Source organism: Cervus elaphus, chromosome 5, assembly GCF_910594005.1.
Source record: "Cervus elaphus chromosome 5, mCerEla1.1, whole genome shotgun sequence".
NCBI lineage: Eukaryota > Metazoa > Chordata > Mammalia > Artiodactyla > Cervidae > Cervus > Cervus elaphus.
Window position 1 is genome coordinate 133314851 of NC_057819.1, and position 18859 is coordinate 133333709.

General features: G+C 49.9%; 1 protein-coding gene across 1 annotated transcript in view; it reads right to left on the reverse strand.

Moving 5' to 3' along the window:
- Window positions 1-14985, reverse strand: part of GNA13 (G protein subunit alpha 13) — a 30728-nt gene extending 15743 nt beyond the window's left edge. Inside the window, exons 1-2 of the mRNA XM_043905737.1 lie at window positions 14565-14985; window positions 12043-12269 (exon numbers count right to left, since the gene is read on the reverse strand). Coding sequence (XP_043761672.1) covers window positions 12043-12269; window positions 14565-14847 — 510 coding nt within the window. The 5' untranslated portion in view covers window positions 14848-14985. The remainder of the gene's footprint in view (window positions 1-12042; window positions 12270-14564) is intronic.
- Window positions 14986-18859: the final 3874 nt, after the last annotated feature.

Genomic DNA, 18859 nt, shown 5'->3' on the forward strand with positions numbered 1-18859 from the left:
ATAAACAAGGAACAAAATGGAAATGTTTGAGGTTAAAGCTGGTTAGTGAATTGAGACTTCTCATTCCAATCTAAGGATGTGGCTGGTAATAAAGACAGGAGGCAATACTTCTTGCTGGATGGGCCCCAGGTCTGTCTCCCCCTTAGTTTTTATTTCAAAGAAAGACGCGGTGATGAGGCTGGTGGACTCCTCGTGCCGCCCGGCGTGATGCGCTCCTGCAGCGCCGCCCCTGCAGCTCACGTCTGCTCCCCTCACCCGCCCTTCCAGGTGTGCTCCCTCTGCAGGTCTCCACAAAGAACCCATTTTACTGCTCCTTATCTTCGAGATGACTGACCTTTTTTAAAAATGACTTTATTCACTTTTTTCTGGAGAAAACGTCGCAGGCACTGAGGTGACACACAGCACGTTTTCGCCTTTGCCATGAAGCATCCCCCAAGTGCACCACTCACGCCTGTGGCGTGGTTCGCAGGGAGGAAGACGGCGTCCACTCACATTCAGAGACACGGAAGGGCGCCCCTGCTCAGGGGGCAGGTCTAAGTTAAGTGGGGTCCGCTGAATGCGCTTGCAGGCATCTCACTAGCACCTTCTATGTGCACCACTCAAGACTCCCAAAAGGGCCAAAATCAGTCAGTCACATTATAAAGCACCCAAACCTTTTTTGAAAGCATTTTTTTTTTTCAAATTAAACACCTCTCCAGACTAAGCTAGGTTATAACAGCCTAAGCTGAATTTTGGAAAGAATACTTCTAATTTAAATAGCTTCAGATTTCTCTTGCATGTAAGTTAGAAAAACAAAGTAGTGCACAATATTAATGAGACTTCTGGAAAGAAGTCAGCACTTTATTTTATAAACTGCCATTTTCTTGCCACTGCTCACAAATACAATCTTTTAATATCAGGTTCTCTAATTAGCCTTATCACCGAAGTGACGTGAAGCTAATGGTCTCAGTTTTCTAATAGTATTCCTGCAGTGTCACCAAATTCCAACTTACGTATAACACAAACTGTAAACGCAGTTTAATAATTCTACTACAGGTGTAACCAAAGAATGAAGGACTTTATTAAAATGCTCCATCCTGGAGACAGAAAATGAGAGTCTGGCTGTATGTTTACTAAGTACTTACAAATGCACATGTCTTACACTTTCAGTGTTCAGTTTTGTTATCTTACAGCATCAACTGGGGCTTCCCTGGTGGCTCAGAGGGTAAAGCGTCTGCCTGCAATGCGGGAGACCTGGATTCGATCCCTGGGACGGGAAAATCCCCTGGAGAAAGGAATGGCAACCCACTCCAGTATTCTTGCCTGGAAAATTCCATGGACGGAGGAGCCTGGTAGGTACTGTCCATCGGACTGCAAAGAGTCACACACGACTGAGCAACTTCACTTCTAAAGTATCAATTATTTTCAAAAGCCTATATAAGAATTACAGCCCCTTCTTTAAAATGCAGGCTTCAGAGTGGCAGACAGTATTTCTTTATAAAACCTTACTCCCTGAAAAATCAAACACAGTGTCTGGCAGGAGGCGGCACTGGGAGCTGGGCGAGCTCTGAGGTCGTGTGCCACGCTCTCAGCGGGCAGCGTCACAACAGGATGACCCATCACCACCACCACTTCACGAAACACTCACGTGTGGATACCGGAAAGAACTGTCCATGCAAGTAAAAAATTCACATCCACTGTCTAGATGAACACTTTACCAGTCCTCTGAGAAAATCACCGCCTTCCAGGAAACGCTAATGGTACAACACTAAGTGAAAAGGATATGAAATTCTGTACAGAAACTACAGGAGAGTTTAACTCGACAGGCAATACTGTATCCAAAGAGTGGAAGAAAACACAGCAACGAATCAACACAGACGGAGATACAGTGGCCGACCAGGTGATACTCTACAATGGGCAGACATGTTTTAAAATCTAAGTTGGAAAAAAAAAAAACTATTTTGAATTCTGGAGCCTATTACAAGTAATTCCCTCAGAAAACAAAATAAAAACAAAAACCAACCACCTTGTTTTCAGATAATGACAACACTAAGAAGCTTAAGAGTTCTGAACCCTGAAAAGTCCTCAAAATTAAGTACTTTTGGGAAAAGAACCAATCATATATGATCCCAATAGCATACAAAGAACTGTTGTTGAGTTCAGAAAGAAATGACCTTGACTGCTGAGAAAAACAAAACAGAAAGAATATGCAGTTTTCCAACATAAGACATAACTTCCCAAATCGAGTTTCAATTCCCCTGCTGTCCACACAGAGGAGCCCACAGGCGGGAGTGCTCTGTGACCCTGGGGGGCCTCTGCACGGGGCACCCTGTTGCGCTGCCCCTTGCAGTCCCCACGGCCCAAATACATGCAACAGTCAACATTAATTAACCAAGTCTTTCTACGCCTGCAGGTGAGAGGAAAACCCTGGTCACTTCGCTCCCAGTTTCCTGTTCAATCCAGCGCCCCATACTCGGGGCAGCAGAGAAGGCGGCCTGAGCAGTAAGGAGCCACTCCCAGCTCCAGTCAGTCAGGCCAGAGGGCACGGACGCGGGCAGCCGGCCTGCCTCACACACTGCTGGGTGTGGGCACGGCTCCCAGCACCCACAGTCACCGCTGGGTTAGCTGTGCTCTTAGGGGAGGCAGGGGGGCCCCGCAGTCAGGATTCCACTGTGACCCCACTCACCCAAACTAGCTGTGACCTCACCGTCAAAGGGCCTGTGTGTCTGGGCACTTCCTGAGCTGGCAAACACTCGCTGATTCCATGCACTCATGGCAGGGAGGCTACAGATAAGTGCTCTACACCATTCACTGGATCACCAGCAGCACTGCGGGGGACTGAGCTGCCCCTCACTGGACCCAGAGCTCCGTGACGGCAGGCTGGCAGGTGGTTCCCAGCCCCCAGGGCCTGCCCATCCCGGGACACGGCGTGGCAGCTGTTCCACACACACCTGATAAGGACGGGGAGCTGACGGGAACCATGCTCCGTCGCTGGGTCGTGAGCCACGGTCACAGGTAAGCAATGCCGGCCTCCAGGACAGCGCACAGGACAGACGGACGCTGGCTGGCTGCTCCTTGCCTGGGTGCCCACCCCCCAGGGAGCCCACCCCCCAGAGAGCCCACCCCCCAGGACCTGCACACGTGGTCCTCCTCCTGCCTGTTGGGCTCAACTCTTTCCTCACCTTTCCATCCCTGGGGTCTCAACCTCAACCTCACCTCTTCTGACCACTCTCCTGCTCTCTCGTCACTTTCCTTTTCCTCCAGAACATTTATCACATGTGTGGCTATTTACTTCTTTGCTTTTTAATGTGGGTTCCTCCAAACAGCATCTAAGATTGATTCGAACAAAGATTACTTTCATTCGGTTCACTAGCCAGTACTCAGCCTGCCTGACTGGTTGGTGGGTGGCCAGGCCCACGTCCTTGAACAGCTGCTGGAAGCTGGCAGCTGACGTGATCTCTTTAAGGTTTAACTCATCTCCTGAAACGCACTACATAAGGCCTTCTTGGCCTTTCACACTTGCTCTTCGGGTCTCACATTTGAAAAGAATTCAGATTTATTGTGATGAAAAATGGACACTCTAAAAGTAATGCCTAAACCTTCACATCTGCACAGAGTATAAAATAGCTACACATAAAAATATCAAATGGATATGTTCATATATATTCCCATAAAAAGAATGAAGTTCTACAGGATGAATTTTTTGTTTTATAAAGCTCCTTTTTCAAAAGAAAGTTATCTTACATTAAGGTCAAATGCGCAAAATACAAGCAGCGGGGACCGTAGCTCCTTACTAGACTGTAACTCCAGTCTTAAAGTTGACTGCAGTATGTGATCATAACGTAACAATTTAAAAGTTAAGAAAAAAATTAAGTATAACGTTCCTTACCCTAGCGTAGGGCCGAAATGTACATAATCCATGACAACAATTCAGTGTCCCCATTATTTTTTTTTTGTCCCCATTATTTTTGAAGCTGCAGCTAATAAAGACAGTTTTACTGCAAATGTGACAAATTAGTATCATTTGAAAATGGCAAATCATTTGCAATGCAATATTTTAACTCTACAGGCTAAATCACATTCCTTTTATGAAAATATTTCAATGAGGATATATAGTATTTGCAGCTTTGTAAATACAAAGCACTTGACTATTAAGGTTTAAAAAAAATTAACAGAAAATGAACTGACAGGCCACCTCACACCTGAAGAGCTCCATGCCCGCGTGGTGTGGGCATGTGCCTCCTCTCACCCGTGGGGCCCGCCGGGCGGGCACTGCCCGTGAGCCACTCCCCAGACACCGGAGAAGCTGGCGCCACCGCTCACGGCCAGCGCTGCCCGAGGTTTCCTTCTACTTCACGTCAGTCAATGCGAACCACTACACTCCTCGGCAGGAAGCCTCAACGCACATCACACCTTCATGTCAGTCAATGCGAACCACTACACTTCTCCACAAGAAGCCTCAACGAACGTCACATGATGTCAGAGTGCAGACTCGATACACAGTTTCTATTGAGGCAGTTCATTCCACTTAGCAGGAGAATAATCTTGAAAAGATCACTTGGGGAGAAAAAGTGGTAACCAGGATACCGAAAGGGAAAGTGAAAGCCTCTCACCCCAGCAGGACTCACTTCCCAGCCCCTCTTGCTGAATTTTCTAGAGAAGACAAACATCCCGCAAACAGGCTGAGGCAGCTGCACGGGTGAAACACCCAGCGACACCCGGCTGTCTGGGGGAGGCAGGGCTGGCGATACCAGGGCTGTTTGCAAATTTGAAATTTATTTTTCTCCATTACTCTATTAATGTTTTCAGTTGGTATTTTTTAACAAAATGGTCAGAAGTTCTAAAATCTCTCAGAAAGTAACATGAAACCTTAAAAAATAAATAAATAAAGATTCTGTGTTTCATGAATATAATGAATTTTTCTAGGTTGGAAAAGCCCAAACACCCTCCTTAACATGAATGCTGACGACATCTCTGCCAGGGAATGGCGAAAGGGAAAGTGGGTCCATGTGCGCCGGGGGGATGCTGGAGAAGCACGGGGCAGGGAGCCCACACTCTGGCCAGTTCAGACCACACACCTGAAGTGTTCCAGGATCATGTTCTCCAAACAATTAAATAATTCCGGCTATACATCTCATGCAATGCAGGAGACCCAGGTTTGATCCCTGGGTTGGGAAGGTCCCCTGGGGAAGGGAATGGCACCCACTCCTCCAGTCCATGGGGTTGTGAAACAGTCAGACATGGCTGAAGCAGCCAAGCACTCACACATGCAAACATCAAGAACCACATCAAGAGTTTCCAATCTGAAAATCCAGTGCAGTGACGCTGGAAAGGAGACGGAGCAACAGCAATGGAAACCTCAGCCTCCTATGGTGCTGCCTCCATCAGAGACCACGTGGTCTGATGAGAATGACGTGCTCTTCTGCCCTGGTCAGAACGCAGGATTTTTACACTGGAAATCAAGCTCACAGAGTCAAATCACAGTTGACAGTGCTTTATACTCTAGCAAACAACTTACAGTCTGCATGTGGCAGGACTGTTAACAGCTAATGATGGTAACATGATCAGTAGGTGTCGGGCACTGGGCCACAGCCTTTATTTACGTGGATGATCTGAGCTCATGGAATCCCTGCAACTCATAATAGTCTCAGAATCGTCCCCACTTCACAGTGGAAGAAAGAGGAAGTCAGAGAGGCTGGGGGCCTTCAGGGGCTCACACAGGAGAGGCGGAGCAGGACGCCCGCGCGGTGTGGCCTTCGAGTCCACTTCACCCCAAGGCACAGCGGGAAACCACATCACACCGTAAAGTCACCACCTTAACGCCCTTCACAGAAAAGTTTTACAATATGTAAAATAAATCAGTAAATGCAGACATGATTACTTTCTAATTTGTTTGGAAAATACAAAGTAAAGTTCCACGCAGCAAAACCAAGTGTACAAGTCTTACGACTTAGACCAAAACCAAAACCACTGCGAGAAGAGCAGTTCTATTGAAGGACTCCGCGGCTGCTGAACAGCAGCTGTGGACGGAAAGGTTCACCCACTGCATTGATTTCAAAATCTTTTTTATTCATTTTGCCAAAAGAAGAGAAATTAAATTGGAAAGATCAAGATAAACCACTACCACCACTGAGACTGGCAAATTTAGCAAAGGCCACTAAAGTCCAGTTTCAAAACAAATGTATTTCCTTGATCCATATCAGCTCATGCTAATAACGTGAATGTAACAAAACCTCTTCAACAAAGGCATCTTGTAAAAATAAAAAAAAATGTTCACAACACAGACTGAAGAATTGTATCACACAGCTAGGAAAAGACCATGGAACAAAAAATCACTATTGATTTCCAGAAACAGGTACTTTATAATTGGAAGAAAAATTTGCAACTGTAATTTGAATCTGGAATGCTCATAAGCAGAATGCAATCTGTGGCAACTACATGAGAAACGTGGCAAAGGGATTCATAAACGTAACAGAATAAAAGTGCCCTGACGTCTTTTAACCCCAATAACAGCTCTAAGCAACTGTGTACAAGATGTGCACCAAGTCCCAAATGTCCCTTTCCTAGAAAACTGTATGCCTACCTTCCAGATAACTGGCCGTCATTAAACTTCTACTCTTCAGGGTACGTTAAAACCACGTTCACTGATGAAACATCAGGTGAGGATCAGCAAAGCTAGCTTTCAAGGCGGAGAACGTTCCAACAGCCTTTCCCATGATGCACGCTGGATGGGACAGACTGTACCTGTGAGTAAGTTTGCTGGTACACTTAGGATGACCACCACCATCGTGACTATGAGGTACCAGAGTAACAGGAGGGGCACAGGACGTAGGGAGAGCTCAGAGCGCCTGTCAGGGCCGTGCCACCCCGCCCTAAGAAACAAGCTGCCAGAACGTCCCAGGGGTGCTAACTGGGCGCAGCGTGCTGGGGGGCCGGGACAGCAGGAGCGCGCCCCGAGGCCTGGGGGGCCCCTGGACAGGAGGCGCAGGCCGGGCTCCAGCCCCACGTGTCACCGTGCCCACCCCTGTGACCGGAAGGCACGACCTGCTGCCTCCGAGTCTGCCCATCTGCGAGAGCAGGGCCAGAGCCCACACCTGTATGCTGGGCCGACAGGACGGGCCACCCCTGTCAAAGGTGAAGCGGGACCACGCAGCGCACGGGGTCCCGGGGCGGCTCTGCTCTCCCCACAGGCGAGCCCCCCGCCCTTCCGAGCAAGGGCTACACTGCAGGCAGGAGGAGCAGCAACAGGGACCACACACGGCCCAGGGTTCCACTGCCGCTCTTCAGCACCAGCGCTCGGACCCCCACGGCGAGCCAAGCTTCTACCAAAGTAAAGCGACCGAAACGCGAGCAGGCCCACTCGATGTGACACGTGAGGAGACAGACGCAGGTATGCGTGTACGTGTGTCACGTGCTGCGTGTTAGTCACTCAGTCGCGTCTGACTCTTTGCAACCCCATGGACTGCAGCCCACCAGGCTCCTCTGTCCATGGAATTCTTCAGACAGGAATACTGAAGTGGGTAGCCATTCCCTTCTCCAGGGGAATCTTCCCAATCCAGGGATTGAATCGGGGTCTCCTGCATGGTGGGCAGATTCTTCTCCAGCTGAGCCACCAGGGACCCCCGTGTTTGTCACACGCACAGTCTCACAAAGTCACACTAAAGCTACAAGCACGCGCCCAACAGCCTCTCTGTTTTCAATGTGAACAGCAGACAGCTCTGGGCTTCCAAGGCTTAGCTAAAATGTAACCATTCTGACATCTGATCAAGTTCACCCAAAAAATAAACACAAATTTTACAGAGACCTAAATTTTAAAATCTCTACAAATTCTAATGTTACATATAATCCTTGTAATACAGACTTAAATATCTCACCCTAAGCCTACCATCAGTAGATTTTTAGCAACTTGAAGTCAAAGTCCTTTATTGATTTCATTTCATAAAGAAAATGGACCAAATCCTTCTCCAACTATTTTCTCCTGAAAACAGTTCACAACTGAAACTAGTGACCCTCCCTTTAAAGCAAATCCTGAGTAGTGCTGCGCACAAACGAAGCCTCTCTCCACAGGACCTCGCATCCATGCCACAGAGCCAACAAGAAACAACCGTCTCAGCCCCAGGAAGCTCCTACTTGACTGAGCTCTCCGCGCCTCCTCATAGGCCCGCGCTGGAGGCTCAACAGTTATGTCACCCAGACCGCGGGAAGCTCAGTCCTAAGAAAGGCGAGCTCAGCCTGGAGAGGTGAAGCCGTCCTCAAGCACCAGCTGCAGCCCTGGAGCGAGAGAAACCACGTCAAACTCAAGGCAGTTTCAGTGGCGGGAGCCGCCGAGGCAGGACCGGCCGTCACAGGAAGCCGCGCTCACGCTGAAACCCAGGAGTGCGGCCCAGGCTCCCTCACTCCCGCCCTGTGTAAGGGGTCTGTGCATCTCGCGTAGGCTCCTGAATAAGCAACTGTATATCACGGACGCCAGTGACTCCTAGCCGTGCTGTTAGCTCTCACACGCATCTCCAGCCTCGGGCTCCCATCTCTGGAGCCATCTCAGCAAATTCCCTAGCTACGGTCACCTTGTTTGTCTAGAGAAGGTATCTCTCCAGCGCAGGGGCAAGCTATGGCGAAGGCACGCCCCAGGCAGGGGTTACAGACATCTAACTGAGACGCTAAGAGACCACCTCTCGGGATGCACTGTCCTCAGTGCGAGAGTTCAAAGGAACGAGAAGACGAAAACGTAAGCTCTAACAACAACGTGAACCTTTAGACTTTTCTTTTCCACAGTAAGGCATTTAGCTCACTCACAATGATACTAACCAGAAAAGGAAATGTTTGCCTTTAGGAGCTAGAGAAAGAAAACTTTATGTTTGCACCCAAAGTTATTACTAACAAATGAACAGCCTGCTAAAAACTAAAAACCTATGCTGTGTGTGATATCACTACACTACCCTCGGCCCAAAAACTGATTCAAGGGCAGTCATTCCTCTTAAGCAAAAAAGTGGTAAAGAGCTTAGAAACTGCCCCTATTTTTTTTTGCATTTAAATTTGCATTAATAAGCTTAATAATCAAGTGGTAGTTGAAAACAAAAAGGCTTATATTTTAGTTATTTTAGCTGCTAAATCCTCTCATTTCCCCGATGTTTACTTTTCCTATCCAAGATTCAAGAATATACTACACGGTTAAACATAACAAAAAAGAAAAATCGATTCCATAATACAAGAACTTCCCATCTCCTGGAAAATTAACAAACTAGCACATAGAGAACTCCATGGACAGGGAAGCCTGGCGGGCTGCAGTCCATGGGGTCGCAAAGAGAGGGACACAACTGACCAACTAACACATCAACAACAGAAACACCCATATTTCCCAGAAAAAAAAGGGCTGTTTTTTTCTAGAAGAGCATTATAATTCAGATCACCTAACAAGATGAGGAAATAAGTGTCAGACCCTATGGCAGTGAGAGGGAGACCAAACAGAAGGCAGCCCAAAGGAGACCCTGCCTCAGAGGGAGGGCGGCCCAGGCGGGGCCCCCAGCAGGCAGGGCCGCTCGGCACCGGACAATCACCCCTCACCCTTATGTGGGTCTGCCACGGACACTGCACCGACCAGGGGCCCTCCCAGGCTCCCCAGGTGAGGAAGGGGTCGTCGCGGAAACCGGTCTGTCCTTCAGATTCCAGCTGAACCCACGGAGAAGGCCCGGGCCTGCAGGGAGTCGCGTCCACCCTGTTCTGTGAAGGGGAGCCCAGATGAACGGGAACAGGAGTGAAGGCGCCGGGCAGCGGGCCTGGTGAGGGCGGCCGTGGGTAGAAGTCCGCAGCGCGCGGGGTCTGAGTGGGTGCGGGGTGTCACCAGCGAGCCCCTCAGAGTCCAGGCTCACGGAAGAGGTGGCTCTGTGTTCTGGAAGCAGTGGAGATGAGCAGAGCTTCCTGGCAAACCCGGCCAGGTCTGGACAAGGTTACTGGGGTCCAGGGAGGAGACAGCAGGCCAGTGGGAAGGAGGGGCGGAGTGGAGGATGCAAGAGACCTCCAGAAAAAATAGGACTTGGGCTTTGTGTATGCAGACAAGAGAAGGAATGAAAGAGGCCGCGGAGAAAAATTTTAAGGAAGCAAAGTGACTGCCCAGTGTCAGCCACATGCCAGGCACCACGGAGCATCCCAAAGTATGAGAGTCATTAATTCCACGTAATAACCCAGTTCCTACCACCTGTGCCAGGTACCGTTAACAATGCGGGGCAGACAAGCAGGACCCCTGTCCTCAGGAGCTTAAACCAGACCTCTCCCCGTTCCTCCTCATCATGACCTTGCCTCTCCTTGTCCCCGAGGCTGTCTCTGCTCTGAAAGCATCAGCTGGCTCAAGCCAAGAATCTGCAGGTCCTCAGCCTGAGTGGTTTAACAGTCTGTTCTTAAAGGCAAATAAATTCTCAGGAATATCTTCTCAACAGTGACGACCACGAGAGTGTAAGACGTGAACGCTCAAAAGCAAGAAGACCACAAGAGTGTAAGACGTGAACGCTCAAAAGCAAGAAGTCCATCCTCACCTAAGCGGACCTGCGGAGCTTCCCACAGAGCCCTGTGCAGGATGGCAGGCTGGACACTCCCTGAACCAGCGTGCAGAGTGCTATTACACACAGACGTTTCTTCCCTGACCTGCAAGGATGAATAACCTCCTGACAAAGTGCAGAGTGAAATGTGGGGCTTGTTGGGAAGATGAATTTAGAACAAAGAACAACAATCCACACTTAACAACAGCAGGGAGGCTACAGGAAGCTGAACAGGGGTGTGTGAAGGACAAAAACTAACCCAAGTCCGAGCGCCGGAGGGAGGTTACCTGTCGAGTCAGATTTGTAATTTTCAACATAGAATGCTTCCAGCTGCTCAACCTTAACAAGGATGCAGGACCGCCTCTGCCGCTTACTCATGCATTAAGTTAACAAACAAAACACACAACAAAGGAGAGACCCGACGCAGACGGCACACGCGCAGGCCGTCATCCAGACGGAGCAGAAATTCAGGGCTCAGCTTTATCAGCAGCCGTCGTGGACACTTTTCGAGAACTTCTGGTAGCCAAGGCTGCTGCCGAGCACAAGCTGTAACGGAGGGACTGCCGGCTGCTCGTCACCACAGCCACACCCAGATACGGGGCGTCTTAACACCGTGACATCACCCAACAAGTTTCTAAGCAGTTTTACTTTCAACTGTCACTTTATTTTGATCACATTACAGTAAAACTTACTTTACATCTGAACTCCCTCCAAACTGCATACAGGAGAGATGGCTATCATTCTTGGGATCTTTCTGGTCTTTGGCAAATAAATCCCCCAGATACAATCAACGCATTCACAATGCTTTGTAATTTATTATTATATTTTTTTTACCTTTAACCTAGATCAGAACCTTATTTTCCACCCTCTCCTCAATGCTGTGTAATAGCTACAAACTTTTACAGTCTTGTGCAAGACAAAGTAGAAATAATAAATGCAAAATAAATTCTAGGTGTTTCCCATGGAAAAGAGAAGTACAAAAAACAACATATTATTTTAAGAAGGAACATTTTGTAAAATGTGCTTAGAAGCTTTTAAAAAGCATAGCATGCAAATATACAAAAAGTGCAATGACTGTTAAACATTAAGAATTCTAACCTATACTGATGAATTGTGAAATAAATACCTCTAAAGGCTAAAGAGCATACTTGAACAATTAAGTTACTGAACTCTCAATTCAAAAATAAAAGGTCAAAGATTAATATTGCTGCTATAACTGAGATGAAATTACTTTTAAAAGGAGAAAAAATTAGATGAAAGTGCCTAAGAAACTTCATTATGATCTTACCCTAGAAAAAGAAAAATGAGCAACTAATTACTCAATATAACAGCTTCACCAAACCCACTGGGGGTTTGCCTTATTTTTATCTTGGTTAGTTTATAAAGCTCATCTGGAAAACTATCCGTATTTCTGAGGCTAAAATTTTGGATACAAACATCATATTGTGGAAGGCAGTGAAAGAGGTGTGTTACAATCAGATGCCAATAAATGCCATTAAAATAAAATCACAACATTAAAAAAAAAATCTCTTACCAGTTGAAACTCTCGACGCCGGTCATAGGCATTTTGTATGCCACTGTCTGCCCATAACGCTCTTATAGCAGGAAGGTACTGTAAGAAAACTTGCGTTTCCACGATTCCCTGGGCGGTCAGGGGTGTCCGGGTATCGAATGCCATCAGCTTGTCTCCATTGAGCTGGTTTGAGTTATCCCCCCAAGGAATGTGGAGTTTCTCTCGAGCATCTACCAGCACCCTCATACCTTTGTTTGAAAAAAAAAGTGTGATGGGAGTCATTAGATAGTCTCACAGATTCGATTCTTGTATTCTTTCCTTAAACTTCTTGAGTATTCTAGGCCCAGCACCTCCAAAAAATGGAGACCAACATCAAAACAAATAGAAGTAACTTCTCAGAGTGTAAAAAGAAAAAAAAATTAAAACTCACAGTTGTTCAGTTATAAAATTAGAACCTTGAAAAGCAAACACAATTTAACACAAGTGCTTCTTCTGTAGTATTTTAACATGTTCTAATTAATAAAATAATTCCTGGGGAGAAGAGAAGTCGCAAGACAACCAAAACCAGCAAACAAAGAAGAAACTCCGCTGCATAACCTGATGTCCAGGCTCTGAAGATCTGCAAACAAGGCTTTGAGTCTATCAGAGAGACTCTTATGAAACGCCAAGAGGAGACTCAGCCCCGTGCCCTCCCGGTCCCTGAGCGCCCTCCCGGTCCCTGAGCACCCTGCCCAGCCCAACCCACGGCTTCCAGGACCACACTCAGAGCTCAGACACTTCTCCCCTCCCAAGCTTCCAATCCGGGTGAGGCTCAGGGTGGCGTGAGACTTCCCTAAAAGGAGGAAGACCAACTGCAAAAAAGATGTAGAAGCAGAGATTTCAACTCACAGAGATGAATTCAAACCCATTATTTCTAACTCTACACAGTTACCTTTCGTCCCTCCTAACAGTCACATGACTATTAGATCATTTGTTTAGATAACTGAAAAACCCTTTGGCTGTCAATTTTCTGATCGCGTCAACTCAGAAAATGCAGACGGCCAGTGACTTCATCTCACCAACGCTCGAGGTAGGTCACAGTTAGGAGCCCGTGTACAAGAGGAACCAGGTGTTAAGCAAGAGCCAGGTGTCTACCTGGCTATCAGTCAACAGTAGACCTGGCTGGTCTACTCGTTAACAGAACCCCTTACAAACAGCTGCATCAGTTACAGGTACCTTCGCTTAAGGACTGACTACACCGAGTCTCGGACCTTGAGAGAGACCTTAGATTAATTTTTTACTAAACAAGAAGAAAGGATAAATTCAACCTCTTTTTACAGCTTACTGCAGAAGTCCTAGGGCTGGTTGTGGTCTGTGAGCTCCTGGTGTCCTGCCCCTCCCTCATCGTTGAACCCACAAAGCTCCCCCTCTCCATTCCCCGCACCCCAAGCAGTTTTCCTCCACTCAATCCTGGGAGGGGAAAAAAAAGTGACTCAAAAGAGTAACTTAAGTACTTCCTCAACAAAACCCCCCCTTGAAAAAAACGCTGCTTGGAAAGGCTTGACATCTATTACCCACCCCTAGATAAACTGCTACCCAGATACAACAGAGAGCACCCTCAGGCACCTGAAGAACCAGGCTCTGTATCTCAATTCTGCCAAAATGCCTTTTATAAAGTCCAAGACAGCTAGACACTACAAAGAGTGCTAATTATATCTCAAATGACAATAGTAAAATCCACCCCCCATTTGTTTGAAAGCCCAGAACTAAAACTCCTGTGCGTTTTTCACTTGAGAACAAAGATCAACTCTAGTTTTAAAAATACCCACGAACAGCAGCAGAACCTGTGACCCAAGCCGACACTGATTCATTGACTCCGCCTGCACGGTCTCAGGCCCTAGACCCTCTGTACCCACACACAAACCCGTTTAAGCAGTAGACGCTCCCCCCACCGCAGTCAGAAGCAGAAGGAGGGTGCAAGGTGCTCGGTGATGACAGGCACACATCCTGCCCGACCGTGACACTGGGGCGAAAAACCACTGATGCTAAAACTTTTTTAGACCGACTGCATGGTGCGCTCTTTCCTGACGGCAGCACAGCAAACAGGACACCCTCGAGTTTCACATCCTTGCCCCCAAAGGGCCAGGAGCCTGTCACCCTTCGCCCTTGACCAGAGTCTCGGGCACAAGGTTCCGGAGCTCCGCGGCTCCGGAGCTGGGAGTAGCCCCGACCCCATGTGACTCGGCCACCCGCCACCCGGGGCGCGAGGCTGGACGGGCAGCGCCCGGGCTGGTTCGTCCGGGGAAGAGGCCAGCCTGCACCCCGGGGCGCTTCCCTCCGGCGGGGGGCGAGGCCAGCGGCGGGGTGAGGGCCCCCCCCCACCGGCATCCTCTCCCCCGGCCGCGCCCCCTTCCCGCGCGCCCGGCCCGGGGCTCCGAAGGGGAGGGCGGTGCCCGGCGCCGCCGCCCCGGCCCCCGGCCCCCCGATCCCCGGGCCCCCGCCCCCAGATCCCCCGGCCCCCCGACCTCCCCAGTGCCCCCGCTCCCCGGCCCCGGGCCCCCCACCTTTGATCACGTTGCTGTAGATGGTGGGGCGGAACTCCTCGCGCGCGCGCTGATCGAAGTCCTGCCCGTGGATGATGCGCATCTGCTTGAGGAAGGTGGACTTGCCGCTCTCGCCCGCGCCCAGCAGCAGGATCTTCACCAGGCGCTTCACGTAGGTCTTCTCCCGCGACAGGCACTTGTCGATCTCCTTGGACTTGCGCTGCTGCTCGGCCTCGCCGCTCGTCAGCACGCAGCCCGGGAAGCACACGGACAGCACGGACCGCGACGGCAGGAAGTCCGCCATCTTGCCGCCTCGGCGGGGCCCTGCGGCTCCTCCGCCCGCTCGGCGCGCGGCTCCGGCTCCGGCTCGGCGGCTCGAGGGCGGGGGACGCCGCGGCGGCCCGGGCGCGCCGGCGGAGGGCGGGAGCCGGCGGTCTGACTCGCAGGGCGGGCCGGGCAGGGCGGGCCGGGCGCGCCGCGGAGGGAGGGCAGGAGGGCGGGCCCGGCGGGGCGGCGGCCCCGGGGCGTGCGCGCGCCCGCCGCCTCGCGGGGGCGTGCACGCACGCCGCTCCCGGAGACTCGCGCTCTCTCGCGAGCCCGCGAGCTCCGCCAGGCGCGCGCGGGGCGGGGCGGGGCGCGCGGGGCGCAAGGGGCGGGGGCCCGGCGGTCACGTGGCCCGCTCCGCCGCTGCGCCTCCTGCTTCCCTGGAAGGAGCCGTACCCACCTCCGGGCTGCGCGGCTACTTCCGGGGGTCCAGGGGGCCGGAGACCCGCCCCAGGCTCTGCCCTCTGGGCTCCCAGCGGCTCCCGCCGCTCCCAGTCCCCGCCACCGGCCGCCGAAGCCTTTGGCTCCAAAGTTGTTCAAACAGAGAGCGGGCGTTTGCGGTTTCGGTGCATCTTCTTCCAGTGGGTCCCTTGACACCCCGCCCTCCCGAGCCCGGGATGGGAACCTGCGTGACCCCCCAGCCCCACCCGAGACCCTACCAAGACTCTGCTTGGGGAGGAGGGGCCGGGGAGGCGCCGGGACGGGCTGTGGATGCCTCCGGGACGCGGTCCGCACGCAGGCTGACGCCGACGCCTGCACGGGTGAGGTCACCCCGAAAATCCCCCCGCACCGGACACCGACGCGGCTGTTCCCGAGAGGAAGCAGATAAGCAGACAGACCGAGGACAGGAGCCGGCGGAGGTTAGGTTTCCTGCCGGATTGCAGAGGATGTGACCGGCCAAGACTCGGGCCCGGACACCTGCAGGGCTCCGGGAGCACAAGTGACCAGGGCTGGCAGAGGGACGCCTCGCAAGGACCCCGGAAGCCAGCTTCTGTCTAAGCGCTCTAGTTTCAAGTGGAAAAAGCCCTCTGGGCTGGTCTCTATGGCGGTGCAACTCCTCCCAAGAGCCTTGCCTGGGGCTTCCGGGGCTCAGAGGCTTGTGTGTGTCAGGCAGCGAGGTAGCAAAGAGGTCAGTGCCCCCGACAGGCTCAAGAACACGTTTAAACAAAAAAATCAGTGCTAATCAGTTTACTGGCCCGATTGGGTTAGTGGCTGAGGAGCCCCAGGACTCAGTAAATTGGCTGCAGTAAACAATACCTGCAGTAGGATTATCGCCTGTTGTCCCGGCCAAGCGCACCATGTGGACAAGCTGCCCTATACAAAGTAGGGTAGGTTCCCCTCCAGAATCACTAGGCGGTGCCTTTAGGCAAAGTAGATAATAAAAGTCCACCCAGGTTGGAAGAGCTCTCTGCAGCTTCAGCTACTGTTTGGGAAGCTTGGTTCTCCACCCTTGAAAGGACCGACCTCTGCCCAGGACAGGGTATAGCGCTGGCCCCCAAGCAGCATGTCTGCTTGGACTCCACATGCTAATCTGAATGCCACAAAAACAGGAAGAGGGAAGCCTATCAATTAAATAGTTGGCATCTTTTTCTTCCTTTTCCAGGAGTGCTCACAACATAACTGAAGCACCAAGGATGCCCCGCAGGCAGGAAGGCTTTCCCGCCCTGCCAGTTCATGCTGTGACATGTAGAACAGCAGAGGAAGGTGTCCAGAGCCCTGCCTGTAACCTCGCGTTGAACAAGCTTGACTCATATCAAACCCCGCTGCTCGCCTCAGTGCTTCAGAAAAAAAGAGACCTCTTTGGGCCCTGCCCGGGGTCAGGCTGCAGTCGTCCAATAGCTTCTGTCTGGTTGTCAGGCCACCTTGAAAGTGTGGGCGTTAAAATGAGCTGGTGGTACAGTGGATAAGAATCCGCAGGATTTGGCCCCTGGTCCGGGAAGACCCCACGTGCCGCAGAGCAGATGAGCCCCGAGTGCCACGGCTAGCGGGCACACGGGCTCCTGGAGCCCCTGCTCTGCAGTGAGGAGCCACTGCAATGGGAAATGCAGCGTAGAGAAAAGCCTGTGCGCAGCAATGAAGACCCAAGGGCAATCAAAATTAAAGACTATTTTAAAGGACTTATTTTTTAAAATGAGCTGGAGGACTTCCCTGGCAGTCTTTTGGTCAAGACTTCACCTCCCACTGCAGCGGGGCTCAGGTTCCATCCCTGGTCAGGGAGCTAGGATCCCACATGCCTCTTGGCCAAAAATCCAAAGCATAAAACAATATTGTAACAAAGACTTTAAAAGAAATGGTACACATTAAAAAAAAAAATCTAAGAAGAAAGTGAGCTAGAGGTTTGATGGTTCCTCAGAAAGTTACACTTAGGATTGCCATATGACCCAGCAATTTCATTCCTAGGTGTATACACATAAAGAATTGAAATCAGGTGTTCAAAGGAAAAATTATATACCTGTATTCATGGCAGCACTGTTCAGAATAGCCCAAAGGGGTGAGCAACTCATTTATCCATCAATGGATGGATGGATGAACAGTGTGGTATATCTATGCAGTTCAATTATTCAGGCATTAAAAGGAATGAAGCGCTGACACGTGCTACAACGTGGATAAACCCTGAAAACATTACGCTACGTGGAAAAGCTGGTCATAAGTTCACACGGTGTGAGGCTCCATTTATAAGAAATGTCCAGAACAGACACATCCATAGAAACAGCAGATTAGTACTTGCCAGCAGTAGGCAGAAAGAACAGGGAGTGATTGCTTCAAGAGTATAGGCTTTCCTTTCGGGTTGATGAAGATGTTTAAGAACTAAATAGTGGTGATGGTTCATTCACAGGATTTTGGGAATATACATATATTATATATATCCTATATACATAGGATGTGCTCAGTCATGTCTGACTCTTTGTGACCCCATGGACTGTAGCCCACCAGGCTCCTCTGTCCGTGGGATTCTCCAGGCAATAATGCTGGAGTGGGTTGCCATTTCCTTCTCCAGGAGTTCCTCCCCATCCCAGGGTAGAACCCGCATCTCCTGCACTCCAGGCGGATTCTTCACCCACTGAGCCGTCGGGGAAGCCCCTGGGAATCTACTAAATGCCCCCAAATTATACACTTCAAAATGGTCAAATGATAAATTTAATGTTATGTAAATTTCACTACAATAAAAAAAAAAAATGAGGTAGGGAAAACAATAGCTTCCATAAAAGTCACTGGAGTCATTTACCGTTGAAGACCCACAGTGTATGATGTTCACTGCATGAAAGTGGTTATGAGTTTTTTTTCCTTTTTTGGCCATGCAGCTTGTGGGATCTTAGTTCTCTGAGCAGGGATTGAACTCAGGCCCTCACCAGTGAAAGAGCTGAGTCCTAACCACTGGATAGTCAGGGAATTCTCTGATTATGTTCATTTTAAAGTAACTCGAACAATTAAAATTACTTGCACCAGAAGCAAATCTACTCTAGTTGTTGCTTCAAGTCACATTGTAATGATATTAGTGAATATTATAATTTTCAGACAAATTCTTCCATAACTGAAAAGAGAATCTGAACTTTTTAAGGGAATATAGAGTCTGTTGGTTGGAATTGGATCTGCTGGCTGCTGTATTTCCGATAGACGCAGATGTGAATCCATCGGAAACACCTGTGTTAGCCGGTTAATCCATGTGCAGATGAGGGGTTCAGATACCCTGAGGAGGAGCTGTGATGAAAAGACTGCACAGCTAAATGGTTAATTAGTTGTCGTGTGGCTCTCTTCTTAATGGAAACTCAAAGTCTAGTGGCAAACAGTCTTGCTAGATAAATAATCAAGGTGTGACTAACAGTGTAGAAACACATTTCCACTCGACTTTTCTACTCTAATGTGGTTGCCTTACGAAGGATCAGGCCCTGTCTAGCAATACTGTCGATTCCTGTAATCTACTCTCTGTTCTTTTTTTTCCCTCCTTGGCCACTCCGCGGCTGGTGGGGTCTTAGTTCCCCGGCCTGGGATGG